We start from the raw sequence: 17,873 nt of genomic DNA, 5'->3' as shown, positions 1-17,873 counted from the left end.
AAATGAAATATCGTGTAACTCACGGTTATGAAGATATAGTGGTATAGTACCCAAATAATAAATTAATGGAACACCTCGCCAGGCATCGAAGAAAAATTCAGAATCTAAAGCGATTCTTTTAAAAATATCAGTCGATAAATTAGCTAGAATGTGTGTGAAAGACAGTTAACAGCAGTTAACGCCAGATTCCTGATTAGAGAATCCTAAAACACAAGAAATTTTGACTTGACGGTATGGACTCACGCCAACATTTAGAATTGACTTTCTATAATTTAAAACTAATTAACTTTTCCTGTGTGCGTCATTGTATTAGTTACCCTTCTCAAGTAACTTCGTCCCCAGGATTAATATCTTATTTTGAATGATAGAGAATCCTTTGATCCCGGGCCTGGCTGGAAATTTATATCACATAGATCTAAAACGATTCGGGCTTTTTATAAGTTTCACAATAAGAAAGTAAAATAACACCAAGAAGTATTTATATAATAGTTTATATAATAGTGATTCTCTCATCTGACAACTAAAAGGGCTAAAAGTGTCAAAAAGTATTCAGAAATTTGATGCCAAACGTTTAATCGCATGCAAAATTTGTCATGAACATTTAAAAAACTGATCACTTTCACTCAAGTCTCATAAACAGAGGTTAATAAAACAAATCGTAAGTTAAGTTACAACTACAACTCTCAAAGCGCTTAAAAATCCGTAAATGTCTTTTGTCTTTAAAAAATGGAATTGCGAGTTTTTTTAACAATACTGTTCTGCTCATTTCTTTAACTAACTAATTTCATAAGAACCATCAAAGATTATCCAAATAAAAACGGACAGACCGTACTTGGTTTGAAAGTATAAGGGAATTCCATCGATGAAAGTATGTTACATTCGCCAATCCAAAGAGTTTTAAGATTTTCAACAGCTAGATTTCTCTTATGGAAAGTTTGAAAAATACAAAAGTTGAATTTAAGTCATAAAAACCGGAAAAATGTCTCTATTGCCGATGAGTTTACCTTAGTTTTATAATTAATTTTACGCTAGGAAAAAAACTCTAATGTATAGAAAGAAAAAAATTTCAACTTTCAGTTTTTTATTTTATGTCTAGTAATGGCTCTTTCCACGGGTTGTTATTCATAATAGCCCAATTAATAAATTTGCCATTAAAGAATATCGTGGCATTTTCCGTTAGCTCAATAATTATTTCTGCGTCAGAAAATTATCGCAACGAAAATTTTAAAAGGAAATAGAAAAGTTTTACGAAGAAGATTACACGCTTTTTTGGAAGAAAGATCTTTTATCAAGTATCTTCTTAACTTTTAAAAAAAAATATAGGTTTAAGAATTCAAACCGAATCTAATAAAAATAAGATTTTCATGAATCAAGGAAGGTAATCAAGCTTGAATAAGATTTTCAAAATAATCTTGTTCGAAAATTCAATATTTATCTTTGATGGAGTTGTAATAAAATCTTTCGTACATAGAATTCATGACTCTAGATTCTTAGTGCAAAAGTTTTTAAAAGAATTTGTTGCACAATTCAATATCATTATTTTTTCGTTTGCAGAAAATGCTGGGTCGGTCGCGCCCGTAGAACAACAAATTAAATTGGTCTCGCCTAATGTGAACTCCTAGGAAAAGTTTGCCATTATTTCAAGTATTGGTATGGTTTGGGGGAAAATAGACAATCTACAGGTAAAAATGTCTGGAGTGGCATTCTTAGGGTTCGGTTACCAAATTTCATGATGGTGATGTTATTATCAATTTTTTAAGAAAAATAACCTAAAAACTATTTTTTTTTCTGCGAAAAGGGTCATCGACTGTTATTGTATTAGCAAAACATTGGGTATTCGGAACAAGTATGCATTTCTTGATTCAAAAAGGTTCCATACCAAAACTCATAGATTTTAGTTTATCTTGACTCAAATTGACTCAATTTCTTTGTTGACTTGTAAATTGTCAAAACATTTTAAAGTTTAGGTTCGGTGAAATATACGTACAGGGTGGACAATAAAAAGAATCAAAGAAAAATTCTTCTAATTCACTTCACAGAGCAATTGGTGCTATAGATTTAATATACGTAGAGATTCTCTTTTCCTTTTCGCGTCATTTCATGATTGCCCAGTGTAATGCATGGCATATAAAAATTGGCATGACGTAAAAAATCCATTGTTCAAGATATTTTTGAAAACCATTCTTGAGAATAGAAAGATTTAAACTTGCAAGGGCGTCAAAACAGAACAACGAACAATGGTTTGGTTCTTAAGGGTACATTTAGACCTTTAGACTATCCAAACAGATTCTTTTTTGAGTCTTTTTTCTTTTGCTAAAACGATTTATATGATTGGATAGCAGAAGAACTTAGCAAAAGGATGATGTAGTTATTTTTTCAAAATGACGCCGAAAACAATAGATGTGACGCTTTCTACAAAAAGTACAATAAAACTTTGTGGAGTTAACATGCCAAATTGAATAAACTTCGTAGAATGAAATTCATGTTTTCCTGAAGCGCCCTCCTTCTGAGGAGCAAAACGGTACTTCATTTTGTTGAATTAGTGCCCCGTTCAATAATTATGCCTATTTCAATTTTTTTCAGCAAAATTCTTCCAAAAGACCTAGTGTATCCTTAAATGACAAAAATACTTCAGGAATACATTGTCACTGAACATTAAAAATGCAATTTGAAGACAAAGACAAGCTGGTATTTTCAAACTTTCTATGGACAGTGTTTTGTGACATTATTTTTGTCCACCCTGTAGTTCTAAGAAATTAAAGACAAATTGAAATCAGAATCATTTAATTACAGTAGTAAATGTATATTTTCAAAATAACAAAAAAGTGTTATGTATAAAAATATGCTTAATTAAGTGTACATGTTAAATGAAAATAAACACAAGGAAAGAAGTCTATCTAGGAAAATATTGACCGAGGGCACGTGTGCCGGAGACCAGGTGAAGACCAGTCTAGAAGGTTAATAATCCATGTACGGCCATGTAAATATAAAATGATTAAAAGCAATTAACAAATATATCTTATTGTTTACATTGTTAAAAACTGTATTGTCAATTTCATAATCGGTCTTTTTGATAAAATATTGACCACCTACGTGGCATTAATCATCAAATCAATTTTCTGTGAAGTGATTGACAATTGTATTACAGGGTTGTGATTAAAGATCAAGAAAAAATCAACGAGAGGGTTGGACACGACGTTAGCCTTGACAATTGACCTCAAGTCCGAAGTCATTTACCCTATACTAGCCCACCGCACGATTTTTCATCACTTAGGGTGACTTGCATACACCAATTTTGTCTGCTTGCGCATCAATACTGCAACAGCCTCAAAATTAAAAGTGACGTCAATGTTCCCACTGGAGGGTCTGTGAGAAAAAAATCTAAAAAGTTACAGACTAAATTGCGCATGAATCTACTACAGGCTGAAAGTTATTGTTACAATTATCTAGGCTAAATTCGCATCCAACCCTCTCGCTGTTTTTATCTTGACAGGATATATTTGTAGAGAAAATTAAACTTAGGAGAATGACAATATTCCAGAAGATTGCATTAAAGTACTCGCAGGAAAAAAAAAAGGTTGAAAACACATGCCTTTGCTCATATAACTATAGCGTGTCAATTATCATTTTGGTTATCGTCTATGACAAAAGATCTGGAAATAGACAATGTAAAGGCGCGAAAAAAGCCTGTTCACGATAAGTTATAAAGACCCTCCAAACAGCATTCATAGATATTTGACATGATTTAACCGATCAACTTTTCCCCAAGGTAGTTTGATTGCTCAGCAAAGACCCTCCCTACCAAGATATCCCCTATAATTTTCTAAAAGATACGGTCCAAGTAAAAAGAAATCTTCATTTAAAATATTCGCAATCACTAATATCTTTCCAACGATACCAAACTTCTTACGATTGAAAAATCGCTTCAAAAGTTATAAGCACAAGAAAAAGAGTGCGTACTTATCGTGAACCAACTTATAATGGTACTTTTCTAAATACTAAGAGAACCAATTTCGCAGAGATCTACTAGTAAGACCTAATTTCTGCGCTTGACAACTCCTTTTTTGTCAAAATTCTTTTATCGTTCGTGGTATGTTAAAAATTGTTTGAGAAAAAAAAGACAGAAAAATACGCAAAAATTAGCTCCCATTGAAATTAGTTCTCTTGCCATAGTACTCAATGTCATCAACTGGAATATTTTCAGCTTTTTCCCAAGTTTCATTCTTATAGCCGACCCATCTGACCAAATACTCCATCCCAGCAGAGGTTTCCCGATGTTTATTGATTGTCTCCACCATATAATCTCCATTGGAGGCTTTTTCCAAAAGTTCTTTCTTTGTCACTTTCCACCCTCCATTGTTCGGAACTTGTTCATCTGGTAGCAAGTTCAAAAAGTAGTCATCGAAGGGTTCTTGTTGCTGATACTCATTTTCTTTATTTTTCTTTGCCTCGGGTTTATTCCGGGTTTTGTATTTTCTTTTTCTCTTGTTCAAGTTTGAGTCAGGAGCTAAGTTAAAGTTAGATTCCGAGGTCTCATCCAACACCTCGAAAGTTATCGATGTTAATTCCGAGGTCTGTACTTGGTGGTTGTTTGATATTCTTTCATTTGACGAAGCATTTGACGAAACATTTGACGACACAATTGACGACACAATTGACGATACATTTTCTGTAGCATCACTTGATGGTACGTTTGATGATACATTAGCAGGTCGGCCTAGAAAACAAATAAAAATACATTGGGTAAGGCTAATTCGATAGTTTTTTCTAATGAATTCAAGGACTTTATTTATTTAAAAAGAAACTAGTAGCAGATGCATTGGTAATGCTGGAATTCTTTATGAGTAATATTATTCTGTGCTTTGCAATTCAAAATGAGCTTTCTAAGTTCTTTAGTCATACCATTACTATGGGCATGCATTTATCTCAGTTTTTAAGTATGCGGTAAAATCGAATCGAGGTTCAATTTGCTATTTATATGCCTTCAGTAACCTTCAATAATGGAACTTTAAAATAAATTTATATAAAATGAAAACGGGTTTATGAAAAGAAAAGCATACAAAAACTTTAAAATAGATTTATTTTCATAACCTACCAGCAGTAAATGTTTTAACTTCCCTGGTAATTTTTATGCATGTTCTTTAATAACTGAAGATATGCAACTTGAAAACAACCACAAAGAATACACTTACATTTCATGAAAGTTATGTCATCCATGTGCTGCTTCAATAAATCCAGTTCCCAGATGGCACAGGCAGAGGGTTTTTTGAAGTAAAATCCATTGGGAAGACCACGCACCTCGAACAGCCCCTCCGAAATCTGCTTATACGGTACGGTGGATCTTGTGGCAATTTTCATGCAACCTGAAAAGGAATTCAACTGGTTTAAGTGTGTGAAATTAAGAGTCAAAACCGACGAAAAGTTTTACTTAGATTGTGAAATTTCCAGAAAATCTGTTTTTAGATTCCGAAGTCCATTTGCCGATAAAGGTGTAAAACAATAGAAGTCTTGAAAATTGAAATATTCTTTTTCGTTAAATTTATTTCTTCTTCAATGAAATTTAGGTTGCAATATTCAAATTTTTGAGATGCAGAATTGATTGGCCTAACGGAAAATGTACAACATTCAATGCCATCTATATAAACTAATTTTGGTGCAAATTTAAAAGCATACATTACTGTATACAATTAAATATAGTATTGACTTACGGAATCTACTGTTAAGAAGGTTTGCAACTTCCTTTCGCTCACTTAGAAGAGGTCGATTTTCTTTTGTTGATACTCCTGAAAATACAAGAGTTTGATAATAAACCTGGATTGACTGTTATATTTTTCAATAAGAGTAAATAAACCTAGCGATCCATTAGAAACGTCAAAAACGCAAGAACTTTCCCGTGAAGGAAGAGAAAGGTATCAGTTAAACAAGGGTGGATTTTTTGTCTATACACGAAGACCGGAATAAAAGGCACTAACCATTCATAAAACAAGAAAATTCCCATTCCAAATCGTCATGATTGTCCCAAAAATCGTATGCCTTTTCACTGCCATATGCAGTGATGTTTTTGCCTCTGCGCTCTTTATCTGCCTCAAGCACAAGGAGATCAACTCCGTACGATTCCATTTCTTTGCACTGAAATGAAACAAAGAATTTCAGCAGGGAAACGGGTACACTACGCTTTTTCACTCCTAACTTGCTATTAGTGAGTTTTGAAACTATTGGAAATAGATCAACCAGTTAACAATTGAAAACTATCAGCTGAATTCTCCCTTCAAGGTTTTGAAGTATCAAAGGGCTCATGAAAACTAACCCCTTATTTTAAATTCTTTTAAAATTTAAAGGCATTTTTGCCTTCCCTAATTCTAAGGGGCAGAAACTGTGTGCCATGGACTTTGGTATGACTTGATGGGTGGCACGATTCGAATCTCATTTCAGTCCTCAGTTTAGTAGTTTGCTATTAAACTGAGGTCAATGCACATATATACGTGTTGGCACAATTGGCACCATTAAGACCCGGTTTATATTGGCAGTGTTTTCCACTAGCTTGTATGTAGAATTATAGATCGATCCAGACTTGGATTTAAGTAGAGCTGATTTAGGACTCCCGGTTAATTATTTTTGAAAAAAGTCTAGACTTTACAGGGAAAGTCCTTGCTTGGCTCTAACTAGCCATATTTCAGCCTAAATTTACTAGATTGAAGGGCTTCGATCCATTCCCCCGGCAATTACTCCCCGTTCATTGAATTTGAAATTATCAATCCCTATAGTGTGCAACGGTGTCTGTACCCCTCCCTTTTAAAATTTACTCCTCCTTTATTGAATACCCCTCCTTTTTCCAAAAAAACCTCTACCCCCATATGAAATCAAAATTAAAGCAATTTTAAAGACAGCTTCCAAAGTTTTACGAAATTCTAACGCTTTTTATTAAGGCTAAAATGAAGCAATCAAGTCAATTTTATCATTGCTTTCCATAGAATTGAGTATTATTGGATGACATTTGTTACATTTCATCAGACTATGTACAGTTTGTCATTTGACTTTGAAGTCTTATTGTGATAAGATTGATCTAAAATCATACAAAAAATTATTTAGGTCAGTTACATACCAACGCGATAATCTTCCTCCTCGTCATTGAAATTTTAACCTTTTGAGCCTCGGCTGAAAGTTCATCAAACTTAGGAGGTATGATATCAACTGCACGGGAATTATAATTTTCCTTTTCATCGCTCGACAGTAGATTCCACTCGATGGTAGCTCTAGTGAGAGCTTCGTTAGGGTTATACATTTCTTCATTTTCTAAAATAGAGGAGAAAAGAGTATTATTACCAAAAGTTCTCATTCTCAATGGAACAATGTATTAACTATTAAATGTCAATTGGAGGGAGAGATAGAGGGAGGGATAGATAGAGGGAGGGAAAGAGGGAGAGTGAGAGAGAGGGGGGTGAGAGAGAGGGAGGGTGTCCCTCATCGAAAGATTTTATCATATGAATAAGCTCTAATTAATCCAGCTTCTTAGTCTGGGATTCAGTTACTAAAATAAATATAAAGTTAATGTTAAATAAAACCAAAGCTCGTGCAGCTCGTGTACGATTTGCAAATACATAAAAAGACAATTTAGTAATGTTATACTTTTGGCATCCTGCATGTATTCTGATTTGAATATATCAACACCTCTAGCCTTCCTCGTCCTGATCTTAACTTTCTCAGTTGGTTTCTTCTTTTTGCTGTCGATCCAATGCTAGAAAACAGTAATACAAAATTTAATTAACAGATAATCAGTAAGAACCTTTACAAAATCAGGCAAATAGACATTGGAAGGTCATCTTTCTCATGTGTAAATGAAATGTGTAGAGACAGATTAAAGGACTCTGACTGTGATGAATTTTCAAAATTTGGTATCCCCAAATGCTAATTTGTGCGTTATATTTTGATAGCATATCATGTTATATATTTTCTGTACGGTCAATCAATTCTGCATCAAGATAATTAAAAGTCTAATGAACTTAAACTTGACATGATGAAAGAATTTTGTTTTGATAGAATCAAGCTTCCTACATACCTTCACTTGACTTTCAGATAACGAAGTCTTGATGACTGCCTCTGATAACAGACTTCTCGCCTCCAAGTTGTCCGTTCGGTAATTCGTCATTCCTTGATCATAATATGATTGTAAAATCTCAAGTTGTTCTGGTGTTTTTTTATAATTTTTTTTTTGTTTTTCAGACATTTTCTCAACAATGAACTAAAAATAGAATAATGAAGGATATCTATCACCCCTTTGCAATTCTGTACTGTGAAAAAAGTGAATCGATCCCATTGTAAAGTATAAATTGGAGATCCAAAATGCTTAAACTAAGTTTTGTGAACTTTAGTAATCGAAGTCCTTAATAAGAGATTTCGGTTGCAAAAAGTTCCACTTTTCATCAATTGAAAAGTAGCTAGCCTTTTCATAAATTATTTTGAGTACAACGACTGCCTCGCTTTGAAACGATTACCAAGGTGATTAAATCCCTTGATTATTTAGTGTTTCTTTGATACATAGAGTAAACTTTTTTTGAGCACCTCTGGAAATAAATTACAATAGGAATCAATATCTAGAAAATGAGGCAAGCGTTCCTCGTGACATAATTTATGAGAAGGCTTATTTTAACCTGGTATTTACTTTATAATTCACTTTGGTATATAGATTAAATTCCTTTAATTTTTTTAGAATTTGAGTATTGAAATACCTTTTTTATATTTATAAGAACAACTTAATAAGAACACAAGGCTGAAAATTACCCAAAACTGAAGAACAATTTAAGAACAAGCTCAGCCTCAGAACTTTCTGAACATGTTTTAGAATAAATTAATTCTGGTTCTGAATGAATCAAGAAATGCATATCTCTTTCAAAATACCCAATATTTTGCCAATTACAATCGAAGTTATTGTTTATTTACTGTGGTAAAAAAGTACTTCTCACATCTCAGTTTATTTCTCTTCAAAAATTGAAGTTCGGAATTGGGACTGATCAGGGTTACAAAGTTGAAGACAAGAAATTCCAGATCTTAAAAACAGCTAAAGAATATTTAAGCCTGAAAACTTTGAAAAATTAAGAACAAGTGAGCCTCAGCCAAAATTTACTGGTTCTTATTAAAAGAAAACGCGTAAGTTCTTAAATTTCAAAATTTTTTGCTGGTCACTTAAACTAGTTTGTGCTAAAATAAGTTCCTTTAATATACTTTATAAACTCCTTGATTTCAGTGGAATAAGGTTGATAAATTGCTTAACGAAAAAAAAATCAAAAATTGCGCCAAACTCACACTTAAAGTTCCCAAAAAATATAAATAGTTTAGTTATTTTAGCCTGAAAAATGAAATTCTTGGTGTTATGTAGAAATGATCCTAAATGTGTAAGTATGATTCTTACAAAAAACAAGTTACTAAATCTTATAGTACAGCATTTGTTTCGTTTTTGAAGCTAAAAATTTGTGCGGTGGTCTCAAGTCTGCAGTATACATACAGCTATCAGCATAGCAATCTACCCTTGATCTGAAGAATGTGTTCATGGTGAAGGCAAATTTCATTTCTAACATCTTCATCAGCAACATACCAAATGCATAAACATCCGAATAAAAGCTCACAGGTGAACCATGATATAATTCTGGGGCCAAGTGATTCGCATCTTCGAACTTGCAGAGCACATTTTGAATGTTTTTTTTACAAGAATATACCCTACAAGCAAAAGTGAATCCAATGATTTTAGAAAATCCTTCCCTGACAATCACATTTTCAGGGACAAGATGGTTGTGTATAACACCTTTTTCGAATAAAAAGTTCAGTCCATTTGCAACACCTTCAATAATGGATTTGAATTCTGCAAGCGAACTGACTGAAATAGATTTTTGAGTCATTTCAAACAAAGTCATACCAATCTCAAAACTCATAACATGAGAGAACGACCCATTTGAATTTACCAAACCAAGTGTTGAAACTATATTTGAGTGAGTTCCAACAAATTTCAAGAGACGATGTTCATGACTCAAAACAGCTAAGCTTTGGAGACCAAAACTATCTGGTTTCAGAGTTTTCAATATTACAGATTCTTTGGTTGAAAAGGATAATTTTTTGATGGAAGAAAAAGTACCACAGGGTAATATTTTTACTGCTAAATCCTGAAAAGTCGAAGGGTCAAGAATATCTGAACTTTGCTGCTGTAAGATGGCATCACCAGAATGAAACGAGTTGGAGAAAAGGGAGGCGTCTACCATTAACGAAGAGCGTGTTTCTCCTAACTGCTCGAGCATTCTCAAATGCGTGTAATTAGCATTTCGCAGAGTCAAAGAAGCATTTTTTTCTTTGAGTAAGTCGATTGTATAAGCTTGGCTTGCATTTACTCTTTTGAGCCTGTCAATTTGTTTTTGTTTGCCGTCTTTTGAAGGATCCTCTTTGATTGTCCATCTGAATCTTTTTCGTGCTCCAGTGGTCTTAAAAATGCAAAATTAATTAATGCTTTTGTATGTGCATGAGATATTGAACTCAAATTGCCTGCCTCTTGTCAACATAAAATATGCCTCTAAAGCATGAAACATGAGATTAATTATTTTTTGCTTTTTTATGTCAGTTCTCATGAGTGCTAGATGTTTAGTTCACCAAGTTCATGGTCAGTCCTCAACGTGATGATAGAAATATTGCCTATTTCTAAACAATAAATAACTTTGACAAGAAAAGAATAATATGTGGGTAATAACCTCGATGTCTTCAATTTCTTCATCTGGAGTTATCTCACTTTCACTTTCTTGGTCCATTTGGTGATCAGTCATCTTAGATAAAAAAGGCTCAAAATTCAATAAATAAGACAAAGAATGCCTTTGAATGCATGGAAAAGAAACAGATTGTTTGTTAATAAAAACTTTTTTTGCTAAACATTATCAAATGAAATTTTTTAAAAGAGAATAAAACCAATAAGCTTAGATATAACCTGGATGTTTTCATCTGCATTTATCCAATTTTCCTTTCCTCCACTCATTTGATGTTCAGCTCTCTTTAAAAAAAGGGCTCAAAGTTAAAGTTTTTTCATAAATGATTAAAATAAGTATGAAAAATGCCTTGAAAGCATATAAGCAAATATCTTAGATTTGTTTAAATTTAGTTTTGGCAAAGTGTATTTGTAATAGTTTTGTTTAAAGGAGAATAGAACTATTTCAACCTTTGTTGTAACCTCAATATCTTTATATTCTTCATCAACTTTGTCTGCACTTATCTTATTTTCATTTCCCTCGTCTATTTTGTGTGTGATTGTCTTAAAAATAGGAAAGAAACCAAATGATCAAATTGTGTAAATATATCAAAACATTGCCTCAAGGCATTTTGAGTGTCATTTGTATTCAATCTATATGTAAGCAAAGTTTATTAAGAAAAGATCATCCCTTGCTTTATATTCAATCAAATTCTTTTGTTCAACATCTGATATCAATAACCTTGATATTATTAAAAAACCTAATATTTAGCACTTGAGCCTGATTGTTATCATTAAGTGCTCCATAGACACCTTCATCAATGTGTTTTACACAAGTTATTTTAGTAACAAGGTAACAAAAAAGTAAAAAGAATATCCATTTACCTTCTGATTTGAATCTTTTATGAAATCAAGCTTAGGTATTTCAAGACTCAAAGTAACCTATAATGAAGGAATTCAAAAGTCTGTACTTTTTTCCTTCTATCAAAATGACCAAATAGTTTTAGTACTAGAGACAAAGAAAATTTGAAGCAAACTGATAAATATTATGTAAGATAATATTCTAAGAATTTCATGAATTCTGCAAATTTCAAGAAATAGGAATAACAAATTTGGTATTTGTAATAAATTAATAAGTAATAAACCTTAAACGTTTTTGATAGATCTTCTTCAATTGCTTTCAAAGTAGCCTCCATGTCATAGATTTTGACATACCCTTCGAACTTATTCTAATTAATATAACAAAAAAATCATGATTGAAAATGATCATACTTATTAAGTTAAGGAAACATTAAAGGAGGATTTATTTGAAGAATACCAGAAAAGAATACAAAATATTGCAAACCATTGATGTTCAATCAAATTTCCATCTACAAGCATCTTAGCTCCAGTATCATTATTATCATCAAATCATAATAAACACAAATTTTGCATGGCTAGATTTGCTTGTCTTTCAAAACTCACCTGTTGTTTTGTTTTGATTCTTTTAAGTTTCTTCCTACGTGTGGCAGCATCTTTTGCTTCTATTTTAGGAATGATTGCTGCACAAATTTGTTCAGACCACAGCGCTTTTTGTTACTGTTAATTCAAATATTCCAATTATTCCAAACTTTCAAACAATAAATTGAGACGTAAATATTTTCGGGGTTCCCTTACTTTTAATTAATCTTTTCCTAGACTCTTTTCTTATTTCTTTTCACAGTCGTACATACAATAAAATATTTCTTCTTTAGTTTCTTTCTAATTTGTTTTCCTTCCCATTCCAATGTTGACTCGTCTTGTGATATATCTCTCCTGTTGCTCCTCCAATTCAGATCTGCCTTCTTCTTGATTTGCTTCGTTATTTATACTTTTCTGAGATTTGATTATTCGTCGATTTTTGAATCGTCTTGGTCACGTTTTTTGCAAGGGAAAGTACTTTTTCTTTCTGAAGGTAAATTCCTGAAGAGATCACGTTTCTTGCAGGGAAAGTACTTTTCTTTGTGAAGGTAAATTCCTGAAGGAATTATTGATCAAAGTCTGAAACGTTTTGGCTACATTTTTGCTGGGAAAGTACTTTTCGTTGTGGAGGTAAAATCCTGAAGGAATTATTGATCCGAAACGTTTTGGTTGCGTTTTCTCTAGGTTTTTCTTAATAGAAAGATGTCTATATTACAGAATCCTAAAAATGAGCATAACAGCTCATCAAGTTTCCCAAGACCATATAAGTATGTCATCCAATTGACTCTAGGAGGTAAAGGGGTAAAGCCCCCAGCATTTTTCATTTTTTATTTGCAGCACTGTAAAAATACAGGGCCAACTATGTAGTTACTGATCCAATTTCATTAAACCCTAAAAGCAAAGTTTACGCCTGAAAATTCAAATCTGAAGAGTGGTAAATGCACAATGAAAGCGCTGTGAAAAATAAAATTTTCAAATAAGCTCTGCCTTCTGATAACGACCGCACCTCTGTCAAAATTTTCAAGTGTAAAGATCAAAATAAATAAATTGAGATTATATGACACGAAAGATGGCAATATTTTGTAAAGTTCCTTTTACCCGATAATGAGGTAAGTGACTTAATTTGAAGTATAATCAATTTTCTTCTATTTTTTCAAAATTGTGAATGGCCCGTAGGTTATGAAAAGGGCTATCACCTAGCAGACTGTAGTTCCATCTTTCCTGCTTTCTTTGCAAAAAACTGCAAGTCTAATATATCTCATCCAGCTCATTCGCGATCTTCATGGGATCATCCCCCCCCCAGAAAGATGGGGGGAATCAGATTTTGGTGCCAGGGGGGAAGTGAAATTTTCAAGCTTGATGGGGGAAGAAAGGCGAATAGGGGGTATATTCATTCCCCTACCTAGTGGGGGGGAGTAATAGGATAAATACAGACCTTCCTGGTGTGTTTGGGCATTCAGACTTATGAGCCTGTCTTTCTAGGGAAAGTCTTTTTTTTGCTATAGTAGCTTGCGAATTGAGGCGAGTCTGGATCATCACTTCGAAACCCTTTTATACAATACGGTTAGGGGGATTTCCCAATTGGGGGGAGCACGAATTTTAAAGACATGTGGGGGGGGAAGGCCAGATGGGGGATTTTAGCTCTTATTAGGGGGGGCCAAAAAGCTGGAGGACCCCATGATCTTGGGTGTTGAAAATTTACATGTCGCGATCATCGGAATTTCATTTTTTTGACATTGCATCAAAAAAGTGATATATCTTGAACTACCTAAAAGAGGAAACTTGATGCAGTTTTTTTGTGTATTTTCTCTGATAAATTTTAAGTATTGTGAAAAAAACAATGAGCATTTTTGGTTTTAAAAAAAGTAAGTGATGATCTGTTGAATCTTCGCATTTGATTTCGTTCCTATATTTTCCGTGCCAAAAGTCCCAACGAACAACCTCCCTATTTGCCCTAGAAATGCCAGAAAGGCTGTCAGGTGTAAAACAATTGACTTTTCTTGGCTCTGCACTACTTTGAATTATGGAATTTTTTCCTATAAATATATGCCCAGAAGGATTCTGTATGTACCAGACGCCTGCGTTCGATAGGATCGATCATCGGAACGGCTCGATGACACGGATCGATATATATGTGATCGATGGATTTTCTCTAACAAGGTACTGTCTCCTTGATACTCAGTGTGTACTCAGTTTGAAAAACATTAGCATTCATTGTAAAGCAGCACAGCTGCTAACTAACCCACCCTTCACACATTACATGGCACCACACCCCTTCATCCCTGTTTGTGCCCCCATCCATTCCAGCAGCCATAGAGAAAGCAAGTGATTAGAACCCAAAAAATCGACCCAAAAGAAAAACATAGAACATAGAATTCAGTGCTTTGTTACCAATGACAGTCTCAATACTAAAAAGAAATCCAAACTGAAAAGAAACTCACAAACCTTCAAAGAATCCTTTCTCCATGCTCGGCAAAACGAAATTTGAGTCCGCCATCTTGTTCGGTTTGAAAGATTCAAGCATGTCAAGTAATCTACCACGATTGATGAACTCAGTACTGGTTCATCAAAATCAGATCCGATAAGCATCGGTTACGCTGCGAAATAGCGAAAGAGAAAAAGAAAGTAGACCGTTCGTGATCGGCTTACTTTCGAAAGCGTAAACCGTTAACCATTGAATACTAATCACATAGACGGGTGAAAAGATAGGGAGAATAATCAAAGTTGATAAGCATGTGATCATAGTGAAGAATCCAGCGTTGTAGTTACTACTGACTACATATGGTGAAATTACACCTATAGGGACAATCCATGAAGTGGCAATCATTATTTTCAATCGTCTCTTGGTGACGATCCGATCAAAAGATGTGAATCTGGACATCTTGATGTATTTGATGACAGCTAAGAAGACTACAGTTATAGACGAGATCGATGTCAAACTCAATGTTAACACCACGTTCGCCAGAGTTGACAGGACGTCTCGGTATCTGGTGAATTGAAGATATGCGCTGAGCGGATAAACTGTGAGAGAGACCAATAGATCTGACACAAGAAGTGATTTCAATAAACTATCAATTTTGGTTCGCTGAAGTCGGGTTGTCTTTTGCAAACAAATAATGGATGCAATATTACCAAAACATCCAATGGGTGTCATTAGAGTGAATATGGTACCAAAGATAAAAGAGCTATTCGTTGATATTGTAAACTCTGTATTGCTTTCCATTACATCAGAATGTTTGTGAGGAAAATGTACAAAAGTTTATTGTTAAAATTTTATTCAGGCTGTAGTAGCGGCTGACTAACGAGAACCAACCCTTATGAAATCGAAATTTAGAATAATTTCTTAGTCGTACACTTCGTACGTACATGCATCCTAAGTCATAACAATGAATTTCGTCTTTTGCTTCATTTACCCCCATCAATTCATATCAAGAACGTTGATAAAAACAATAATCAGATTTTCATTTTTTCATTCACTATTCTAACTACCAAAAAATGACTTTCTATCAGAAGTTTCAGGAACTTTTTAATGACGATCAAAATAAAAAAGTATGAAAAAATAAGTTTTCTGTAATTTTGTCATAATTGGTCATAAATGATCGTTTATGGTAAATTAAAATCTTCATTGCTTTCTTTTTCTTTTTGTCTGGAAATCTTCTCGTAAATACAGTCTCTTTTTTAACAACGGAGAAGGCCAGGGATTTGAAGTAAATGATTATGGATACATAATAAAGGCAATTCACACTCTCTGAAATGTTATACATATATAACAGAAAAAAGTTGCGAGAATTTTAATTAAGCTACAATCTTCTCTTTACTATTCCATAGGGTGTCCGGAAAAAAAGTATCGAGTTCAAACATGATTCTGAGTAGAAGGTTGTTGCGTGTGTTAAACAAAATGTAAGAAAATATATACCAACACAGCAATAATCGTTTTTACAACAGTAATTATGATTAAAAAGAATTAACTTTCTTTGCAATTTTCATGACGTTAAAGTTATTAAGAATTGTTTTTTGTAAAAGCTATTCATAAAAGATGTCTCATGACAATTAATATGACACATAGAGAAACTTTGATAAACATTGCAAATTTAGTGAAACACACACAAGAACCTTCTTTCTATAGAAGTGGTACGACTCGATACTTTTTTTCCGGACACCCTGTATAGAACTCGAAAGCGTAATAGCAAGTTAAGAACAATACATGAAAGTAAGACAGATGTCTGGTATGTTAAGATAAAGTGTCTGTCTTTTATTACTCTTTGACACTATACGCGTCAAATCGCTAATTAATTTTTCAAAAATATTTTCCACCAAGCACATGGTTAGACTATTTCAATCGTTCGTTCAGTTTTGGGAAAATATTTTGAAATCTTTTCTTTTTACTGAAATTAACCGAGAAGACATTTTTAACGTTTAAATGTATGTCTAGAGTTCACTTGTCTGTACACAGACCCGATATCTACGGCTAATTTCAAAATTCATTGCCGTAGAGGGTCTGTTGTCATTGTCTTTTCTGGTTTGAGATTTCTCAAACCAACCGCTGCGATGGAGTGCTGTTAAAGTTTTGCGAGAAATCGGAGGCGATAAGAGAAAATGGCCGTCAGAATTGTCAGAAAGTATAGAAATTTGTCGAAAAATAGTGGCATAACAAGCATTCTTGATAATTGGAATAAAAGAGAACTCTAAATGAAGATATTCCATTGCAAAATAACTCTTGTTGCACAAATCGAATGTTTTTTGTTTACATTTTGTATCTTTGAGTTCACGAACGTGAGAGAGAAGTTGTTTGATTGGAATCTTGTTTTTAAAGTGGTTTTAACTTCAGTTCTTTGCAAAAAAATGTACTCACAGTATCTCTGTATGTTTTTATGTTCAAATTCAGTATTCCCTTTACGGTATTTGATCTATGTAGAGTGGCTATAGTTTGTTTTGTTGGCATAACTTTTGTAAAAAATGTTATTTTTCTTTGGCGGACTACATCGAAAATATAGGGAAATAATTTTTTGTTAGACAATTGTCTTCGTTACTTTTCAGCTTTTAGTTTGGCTCAAAACATTTAAAAACAGCCAAAACATGCTTAGAAAGTGATCCCCAATCATTGACCCCATCCCTTTGTTTACAATTTTTGTAGCATTCGCTGCCATTTTATTTTAAAATTATACTTCATCGCAGAGGTCTCCGTACGGGAAAATTTTTATCAAACAGACAATGCACACAGAGTGTACTACGAAGCGATAAACGTGAGATACACTCTGGTACAGAGTAAGAGTTCACATACCGCTTCTTGGTTTTGCTGTTGTTGTAGCTTCAATTGAGCCTGTCTTTTCAGCTCTTGTTCCATTTCTGCGTCAATTTGTTTTTGTTTTGCTTCCTCTGCAAAACGTTTCTTATCAGCCATCATTTTGAGTTCTTCATTCTTTTTTCGCACCTTTGAATAAGAGACGGTTCACTTTTGTTATAAAGACAAACAAAAGATATCAAACGAAGCCGGTGTTAGGTTTCTCTAATATCACTTAGCTATAATGATAATTTCCTGTCACCATATGGATACATGTTTTATTTTTTATTATAACCCAGTTTATAAGAACATTGAGGCTGAAATTCGTCGAAAAATTAAGACCATCGTAAGAACATGCCCAGCTTCAGTTTGGAAAAAAAATGACAAGAAACTACAATTTTTTCCTCTTTTCAAGCAGTTTTAACCGAACTTAGGGAT

General features: G+C 33.5%; 1 protein-coding gene across 3 annotated transcripts in view; it reads right to left on the bottom strand.

Moving 5' to 3' along the window:
* Positions 1-4,062: 4,062 nt before the first annotated feature.
* LOC136807997 (leucine-rich repeat and IQ domain-containing protein 1-like) overlaps positions 4,063-17,873 on the bottom strand; it is a 30,806-nt gene continuing 16,995 nt past the window's right edge. The window contains exons 23-30 of one of the 3 annotated variants that reach the window (XM_067064632.1): positions 17,436-17,585; positions 8,057-8,239; positions 7,627-7,735; positions 7,103-7,293; positions 5,973-6,129; positions 5,709-5,783; positions 5,193-5,363; positions 4,063-4,717 (exon numbers count right to left, since the gene is read on the bottom strand). In XM_067064632.1, coding sequence (XP_066920733.1) covers positions 4,140-4,717; positions 5,193-5,363; positions 5,709-5,783; positions 5,973-6,129; positions 7,103-7,293; positions 7,627-7,735; positions 8,057-8,239; positions 17,436-17,585 — 1,614 coding nt within the window. In that variant the 3' untranslated portion in view covers positions 4,063-4,139. Of the gene's footprint in view, positions 4,718-5,192; positions 5,364-5,708; positions 5,784-5,972; positions 6,130-7,102; positions 7,294-7,626; positions 7,736-8,056; positions 8,240-9,365; positions 10,464-10,727; positions 10,800-10,957; positions 11,021-11,185; positions 11,279-11,599; positions 11,657-11,859; positions 11,944-17,435; positions 17,586-17,873 lie in introns of those variants that run through there. The other 2 variants (XM_067064633.1, XM_067064634.1) reach the window with 2 other exon arrangements.

This window comes from Clytia hemisphaerica, unplaced genomic scaffold, assembly GCF_902728285.1.
Source record: "Clytia hemisphaerica strain Z4C2 unplaced genomic scaffold, Clytia hemisphaerica genome assembly, whole genome shotgun sequence".
Classification (NCBI taxonomy): Eukaryota; Metazoa; Cnidaria; class Hydrozoa; order Leptothecata; family Clytiidae; genus Clytia; species Clytia hemisphaerica.
This window is presented reverse-complemented; position numbering and strand designations above follow the sequence as displayed.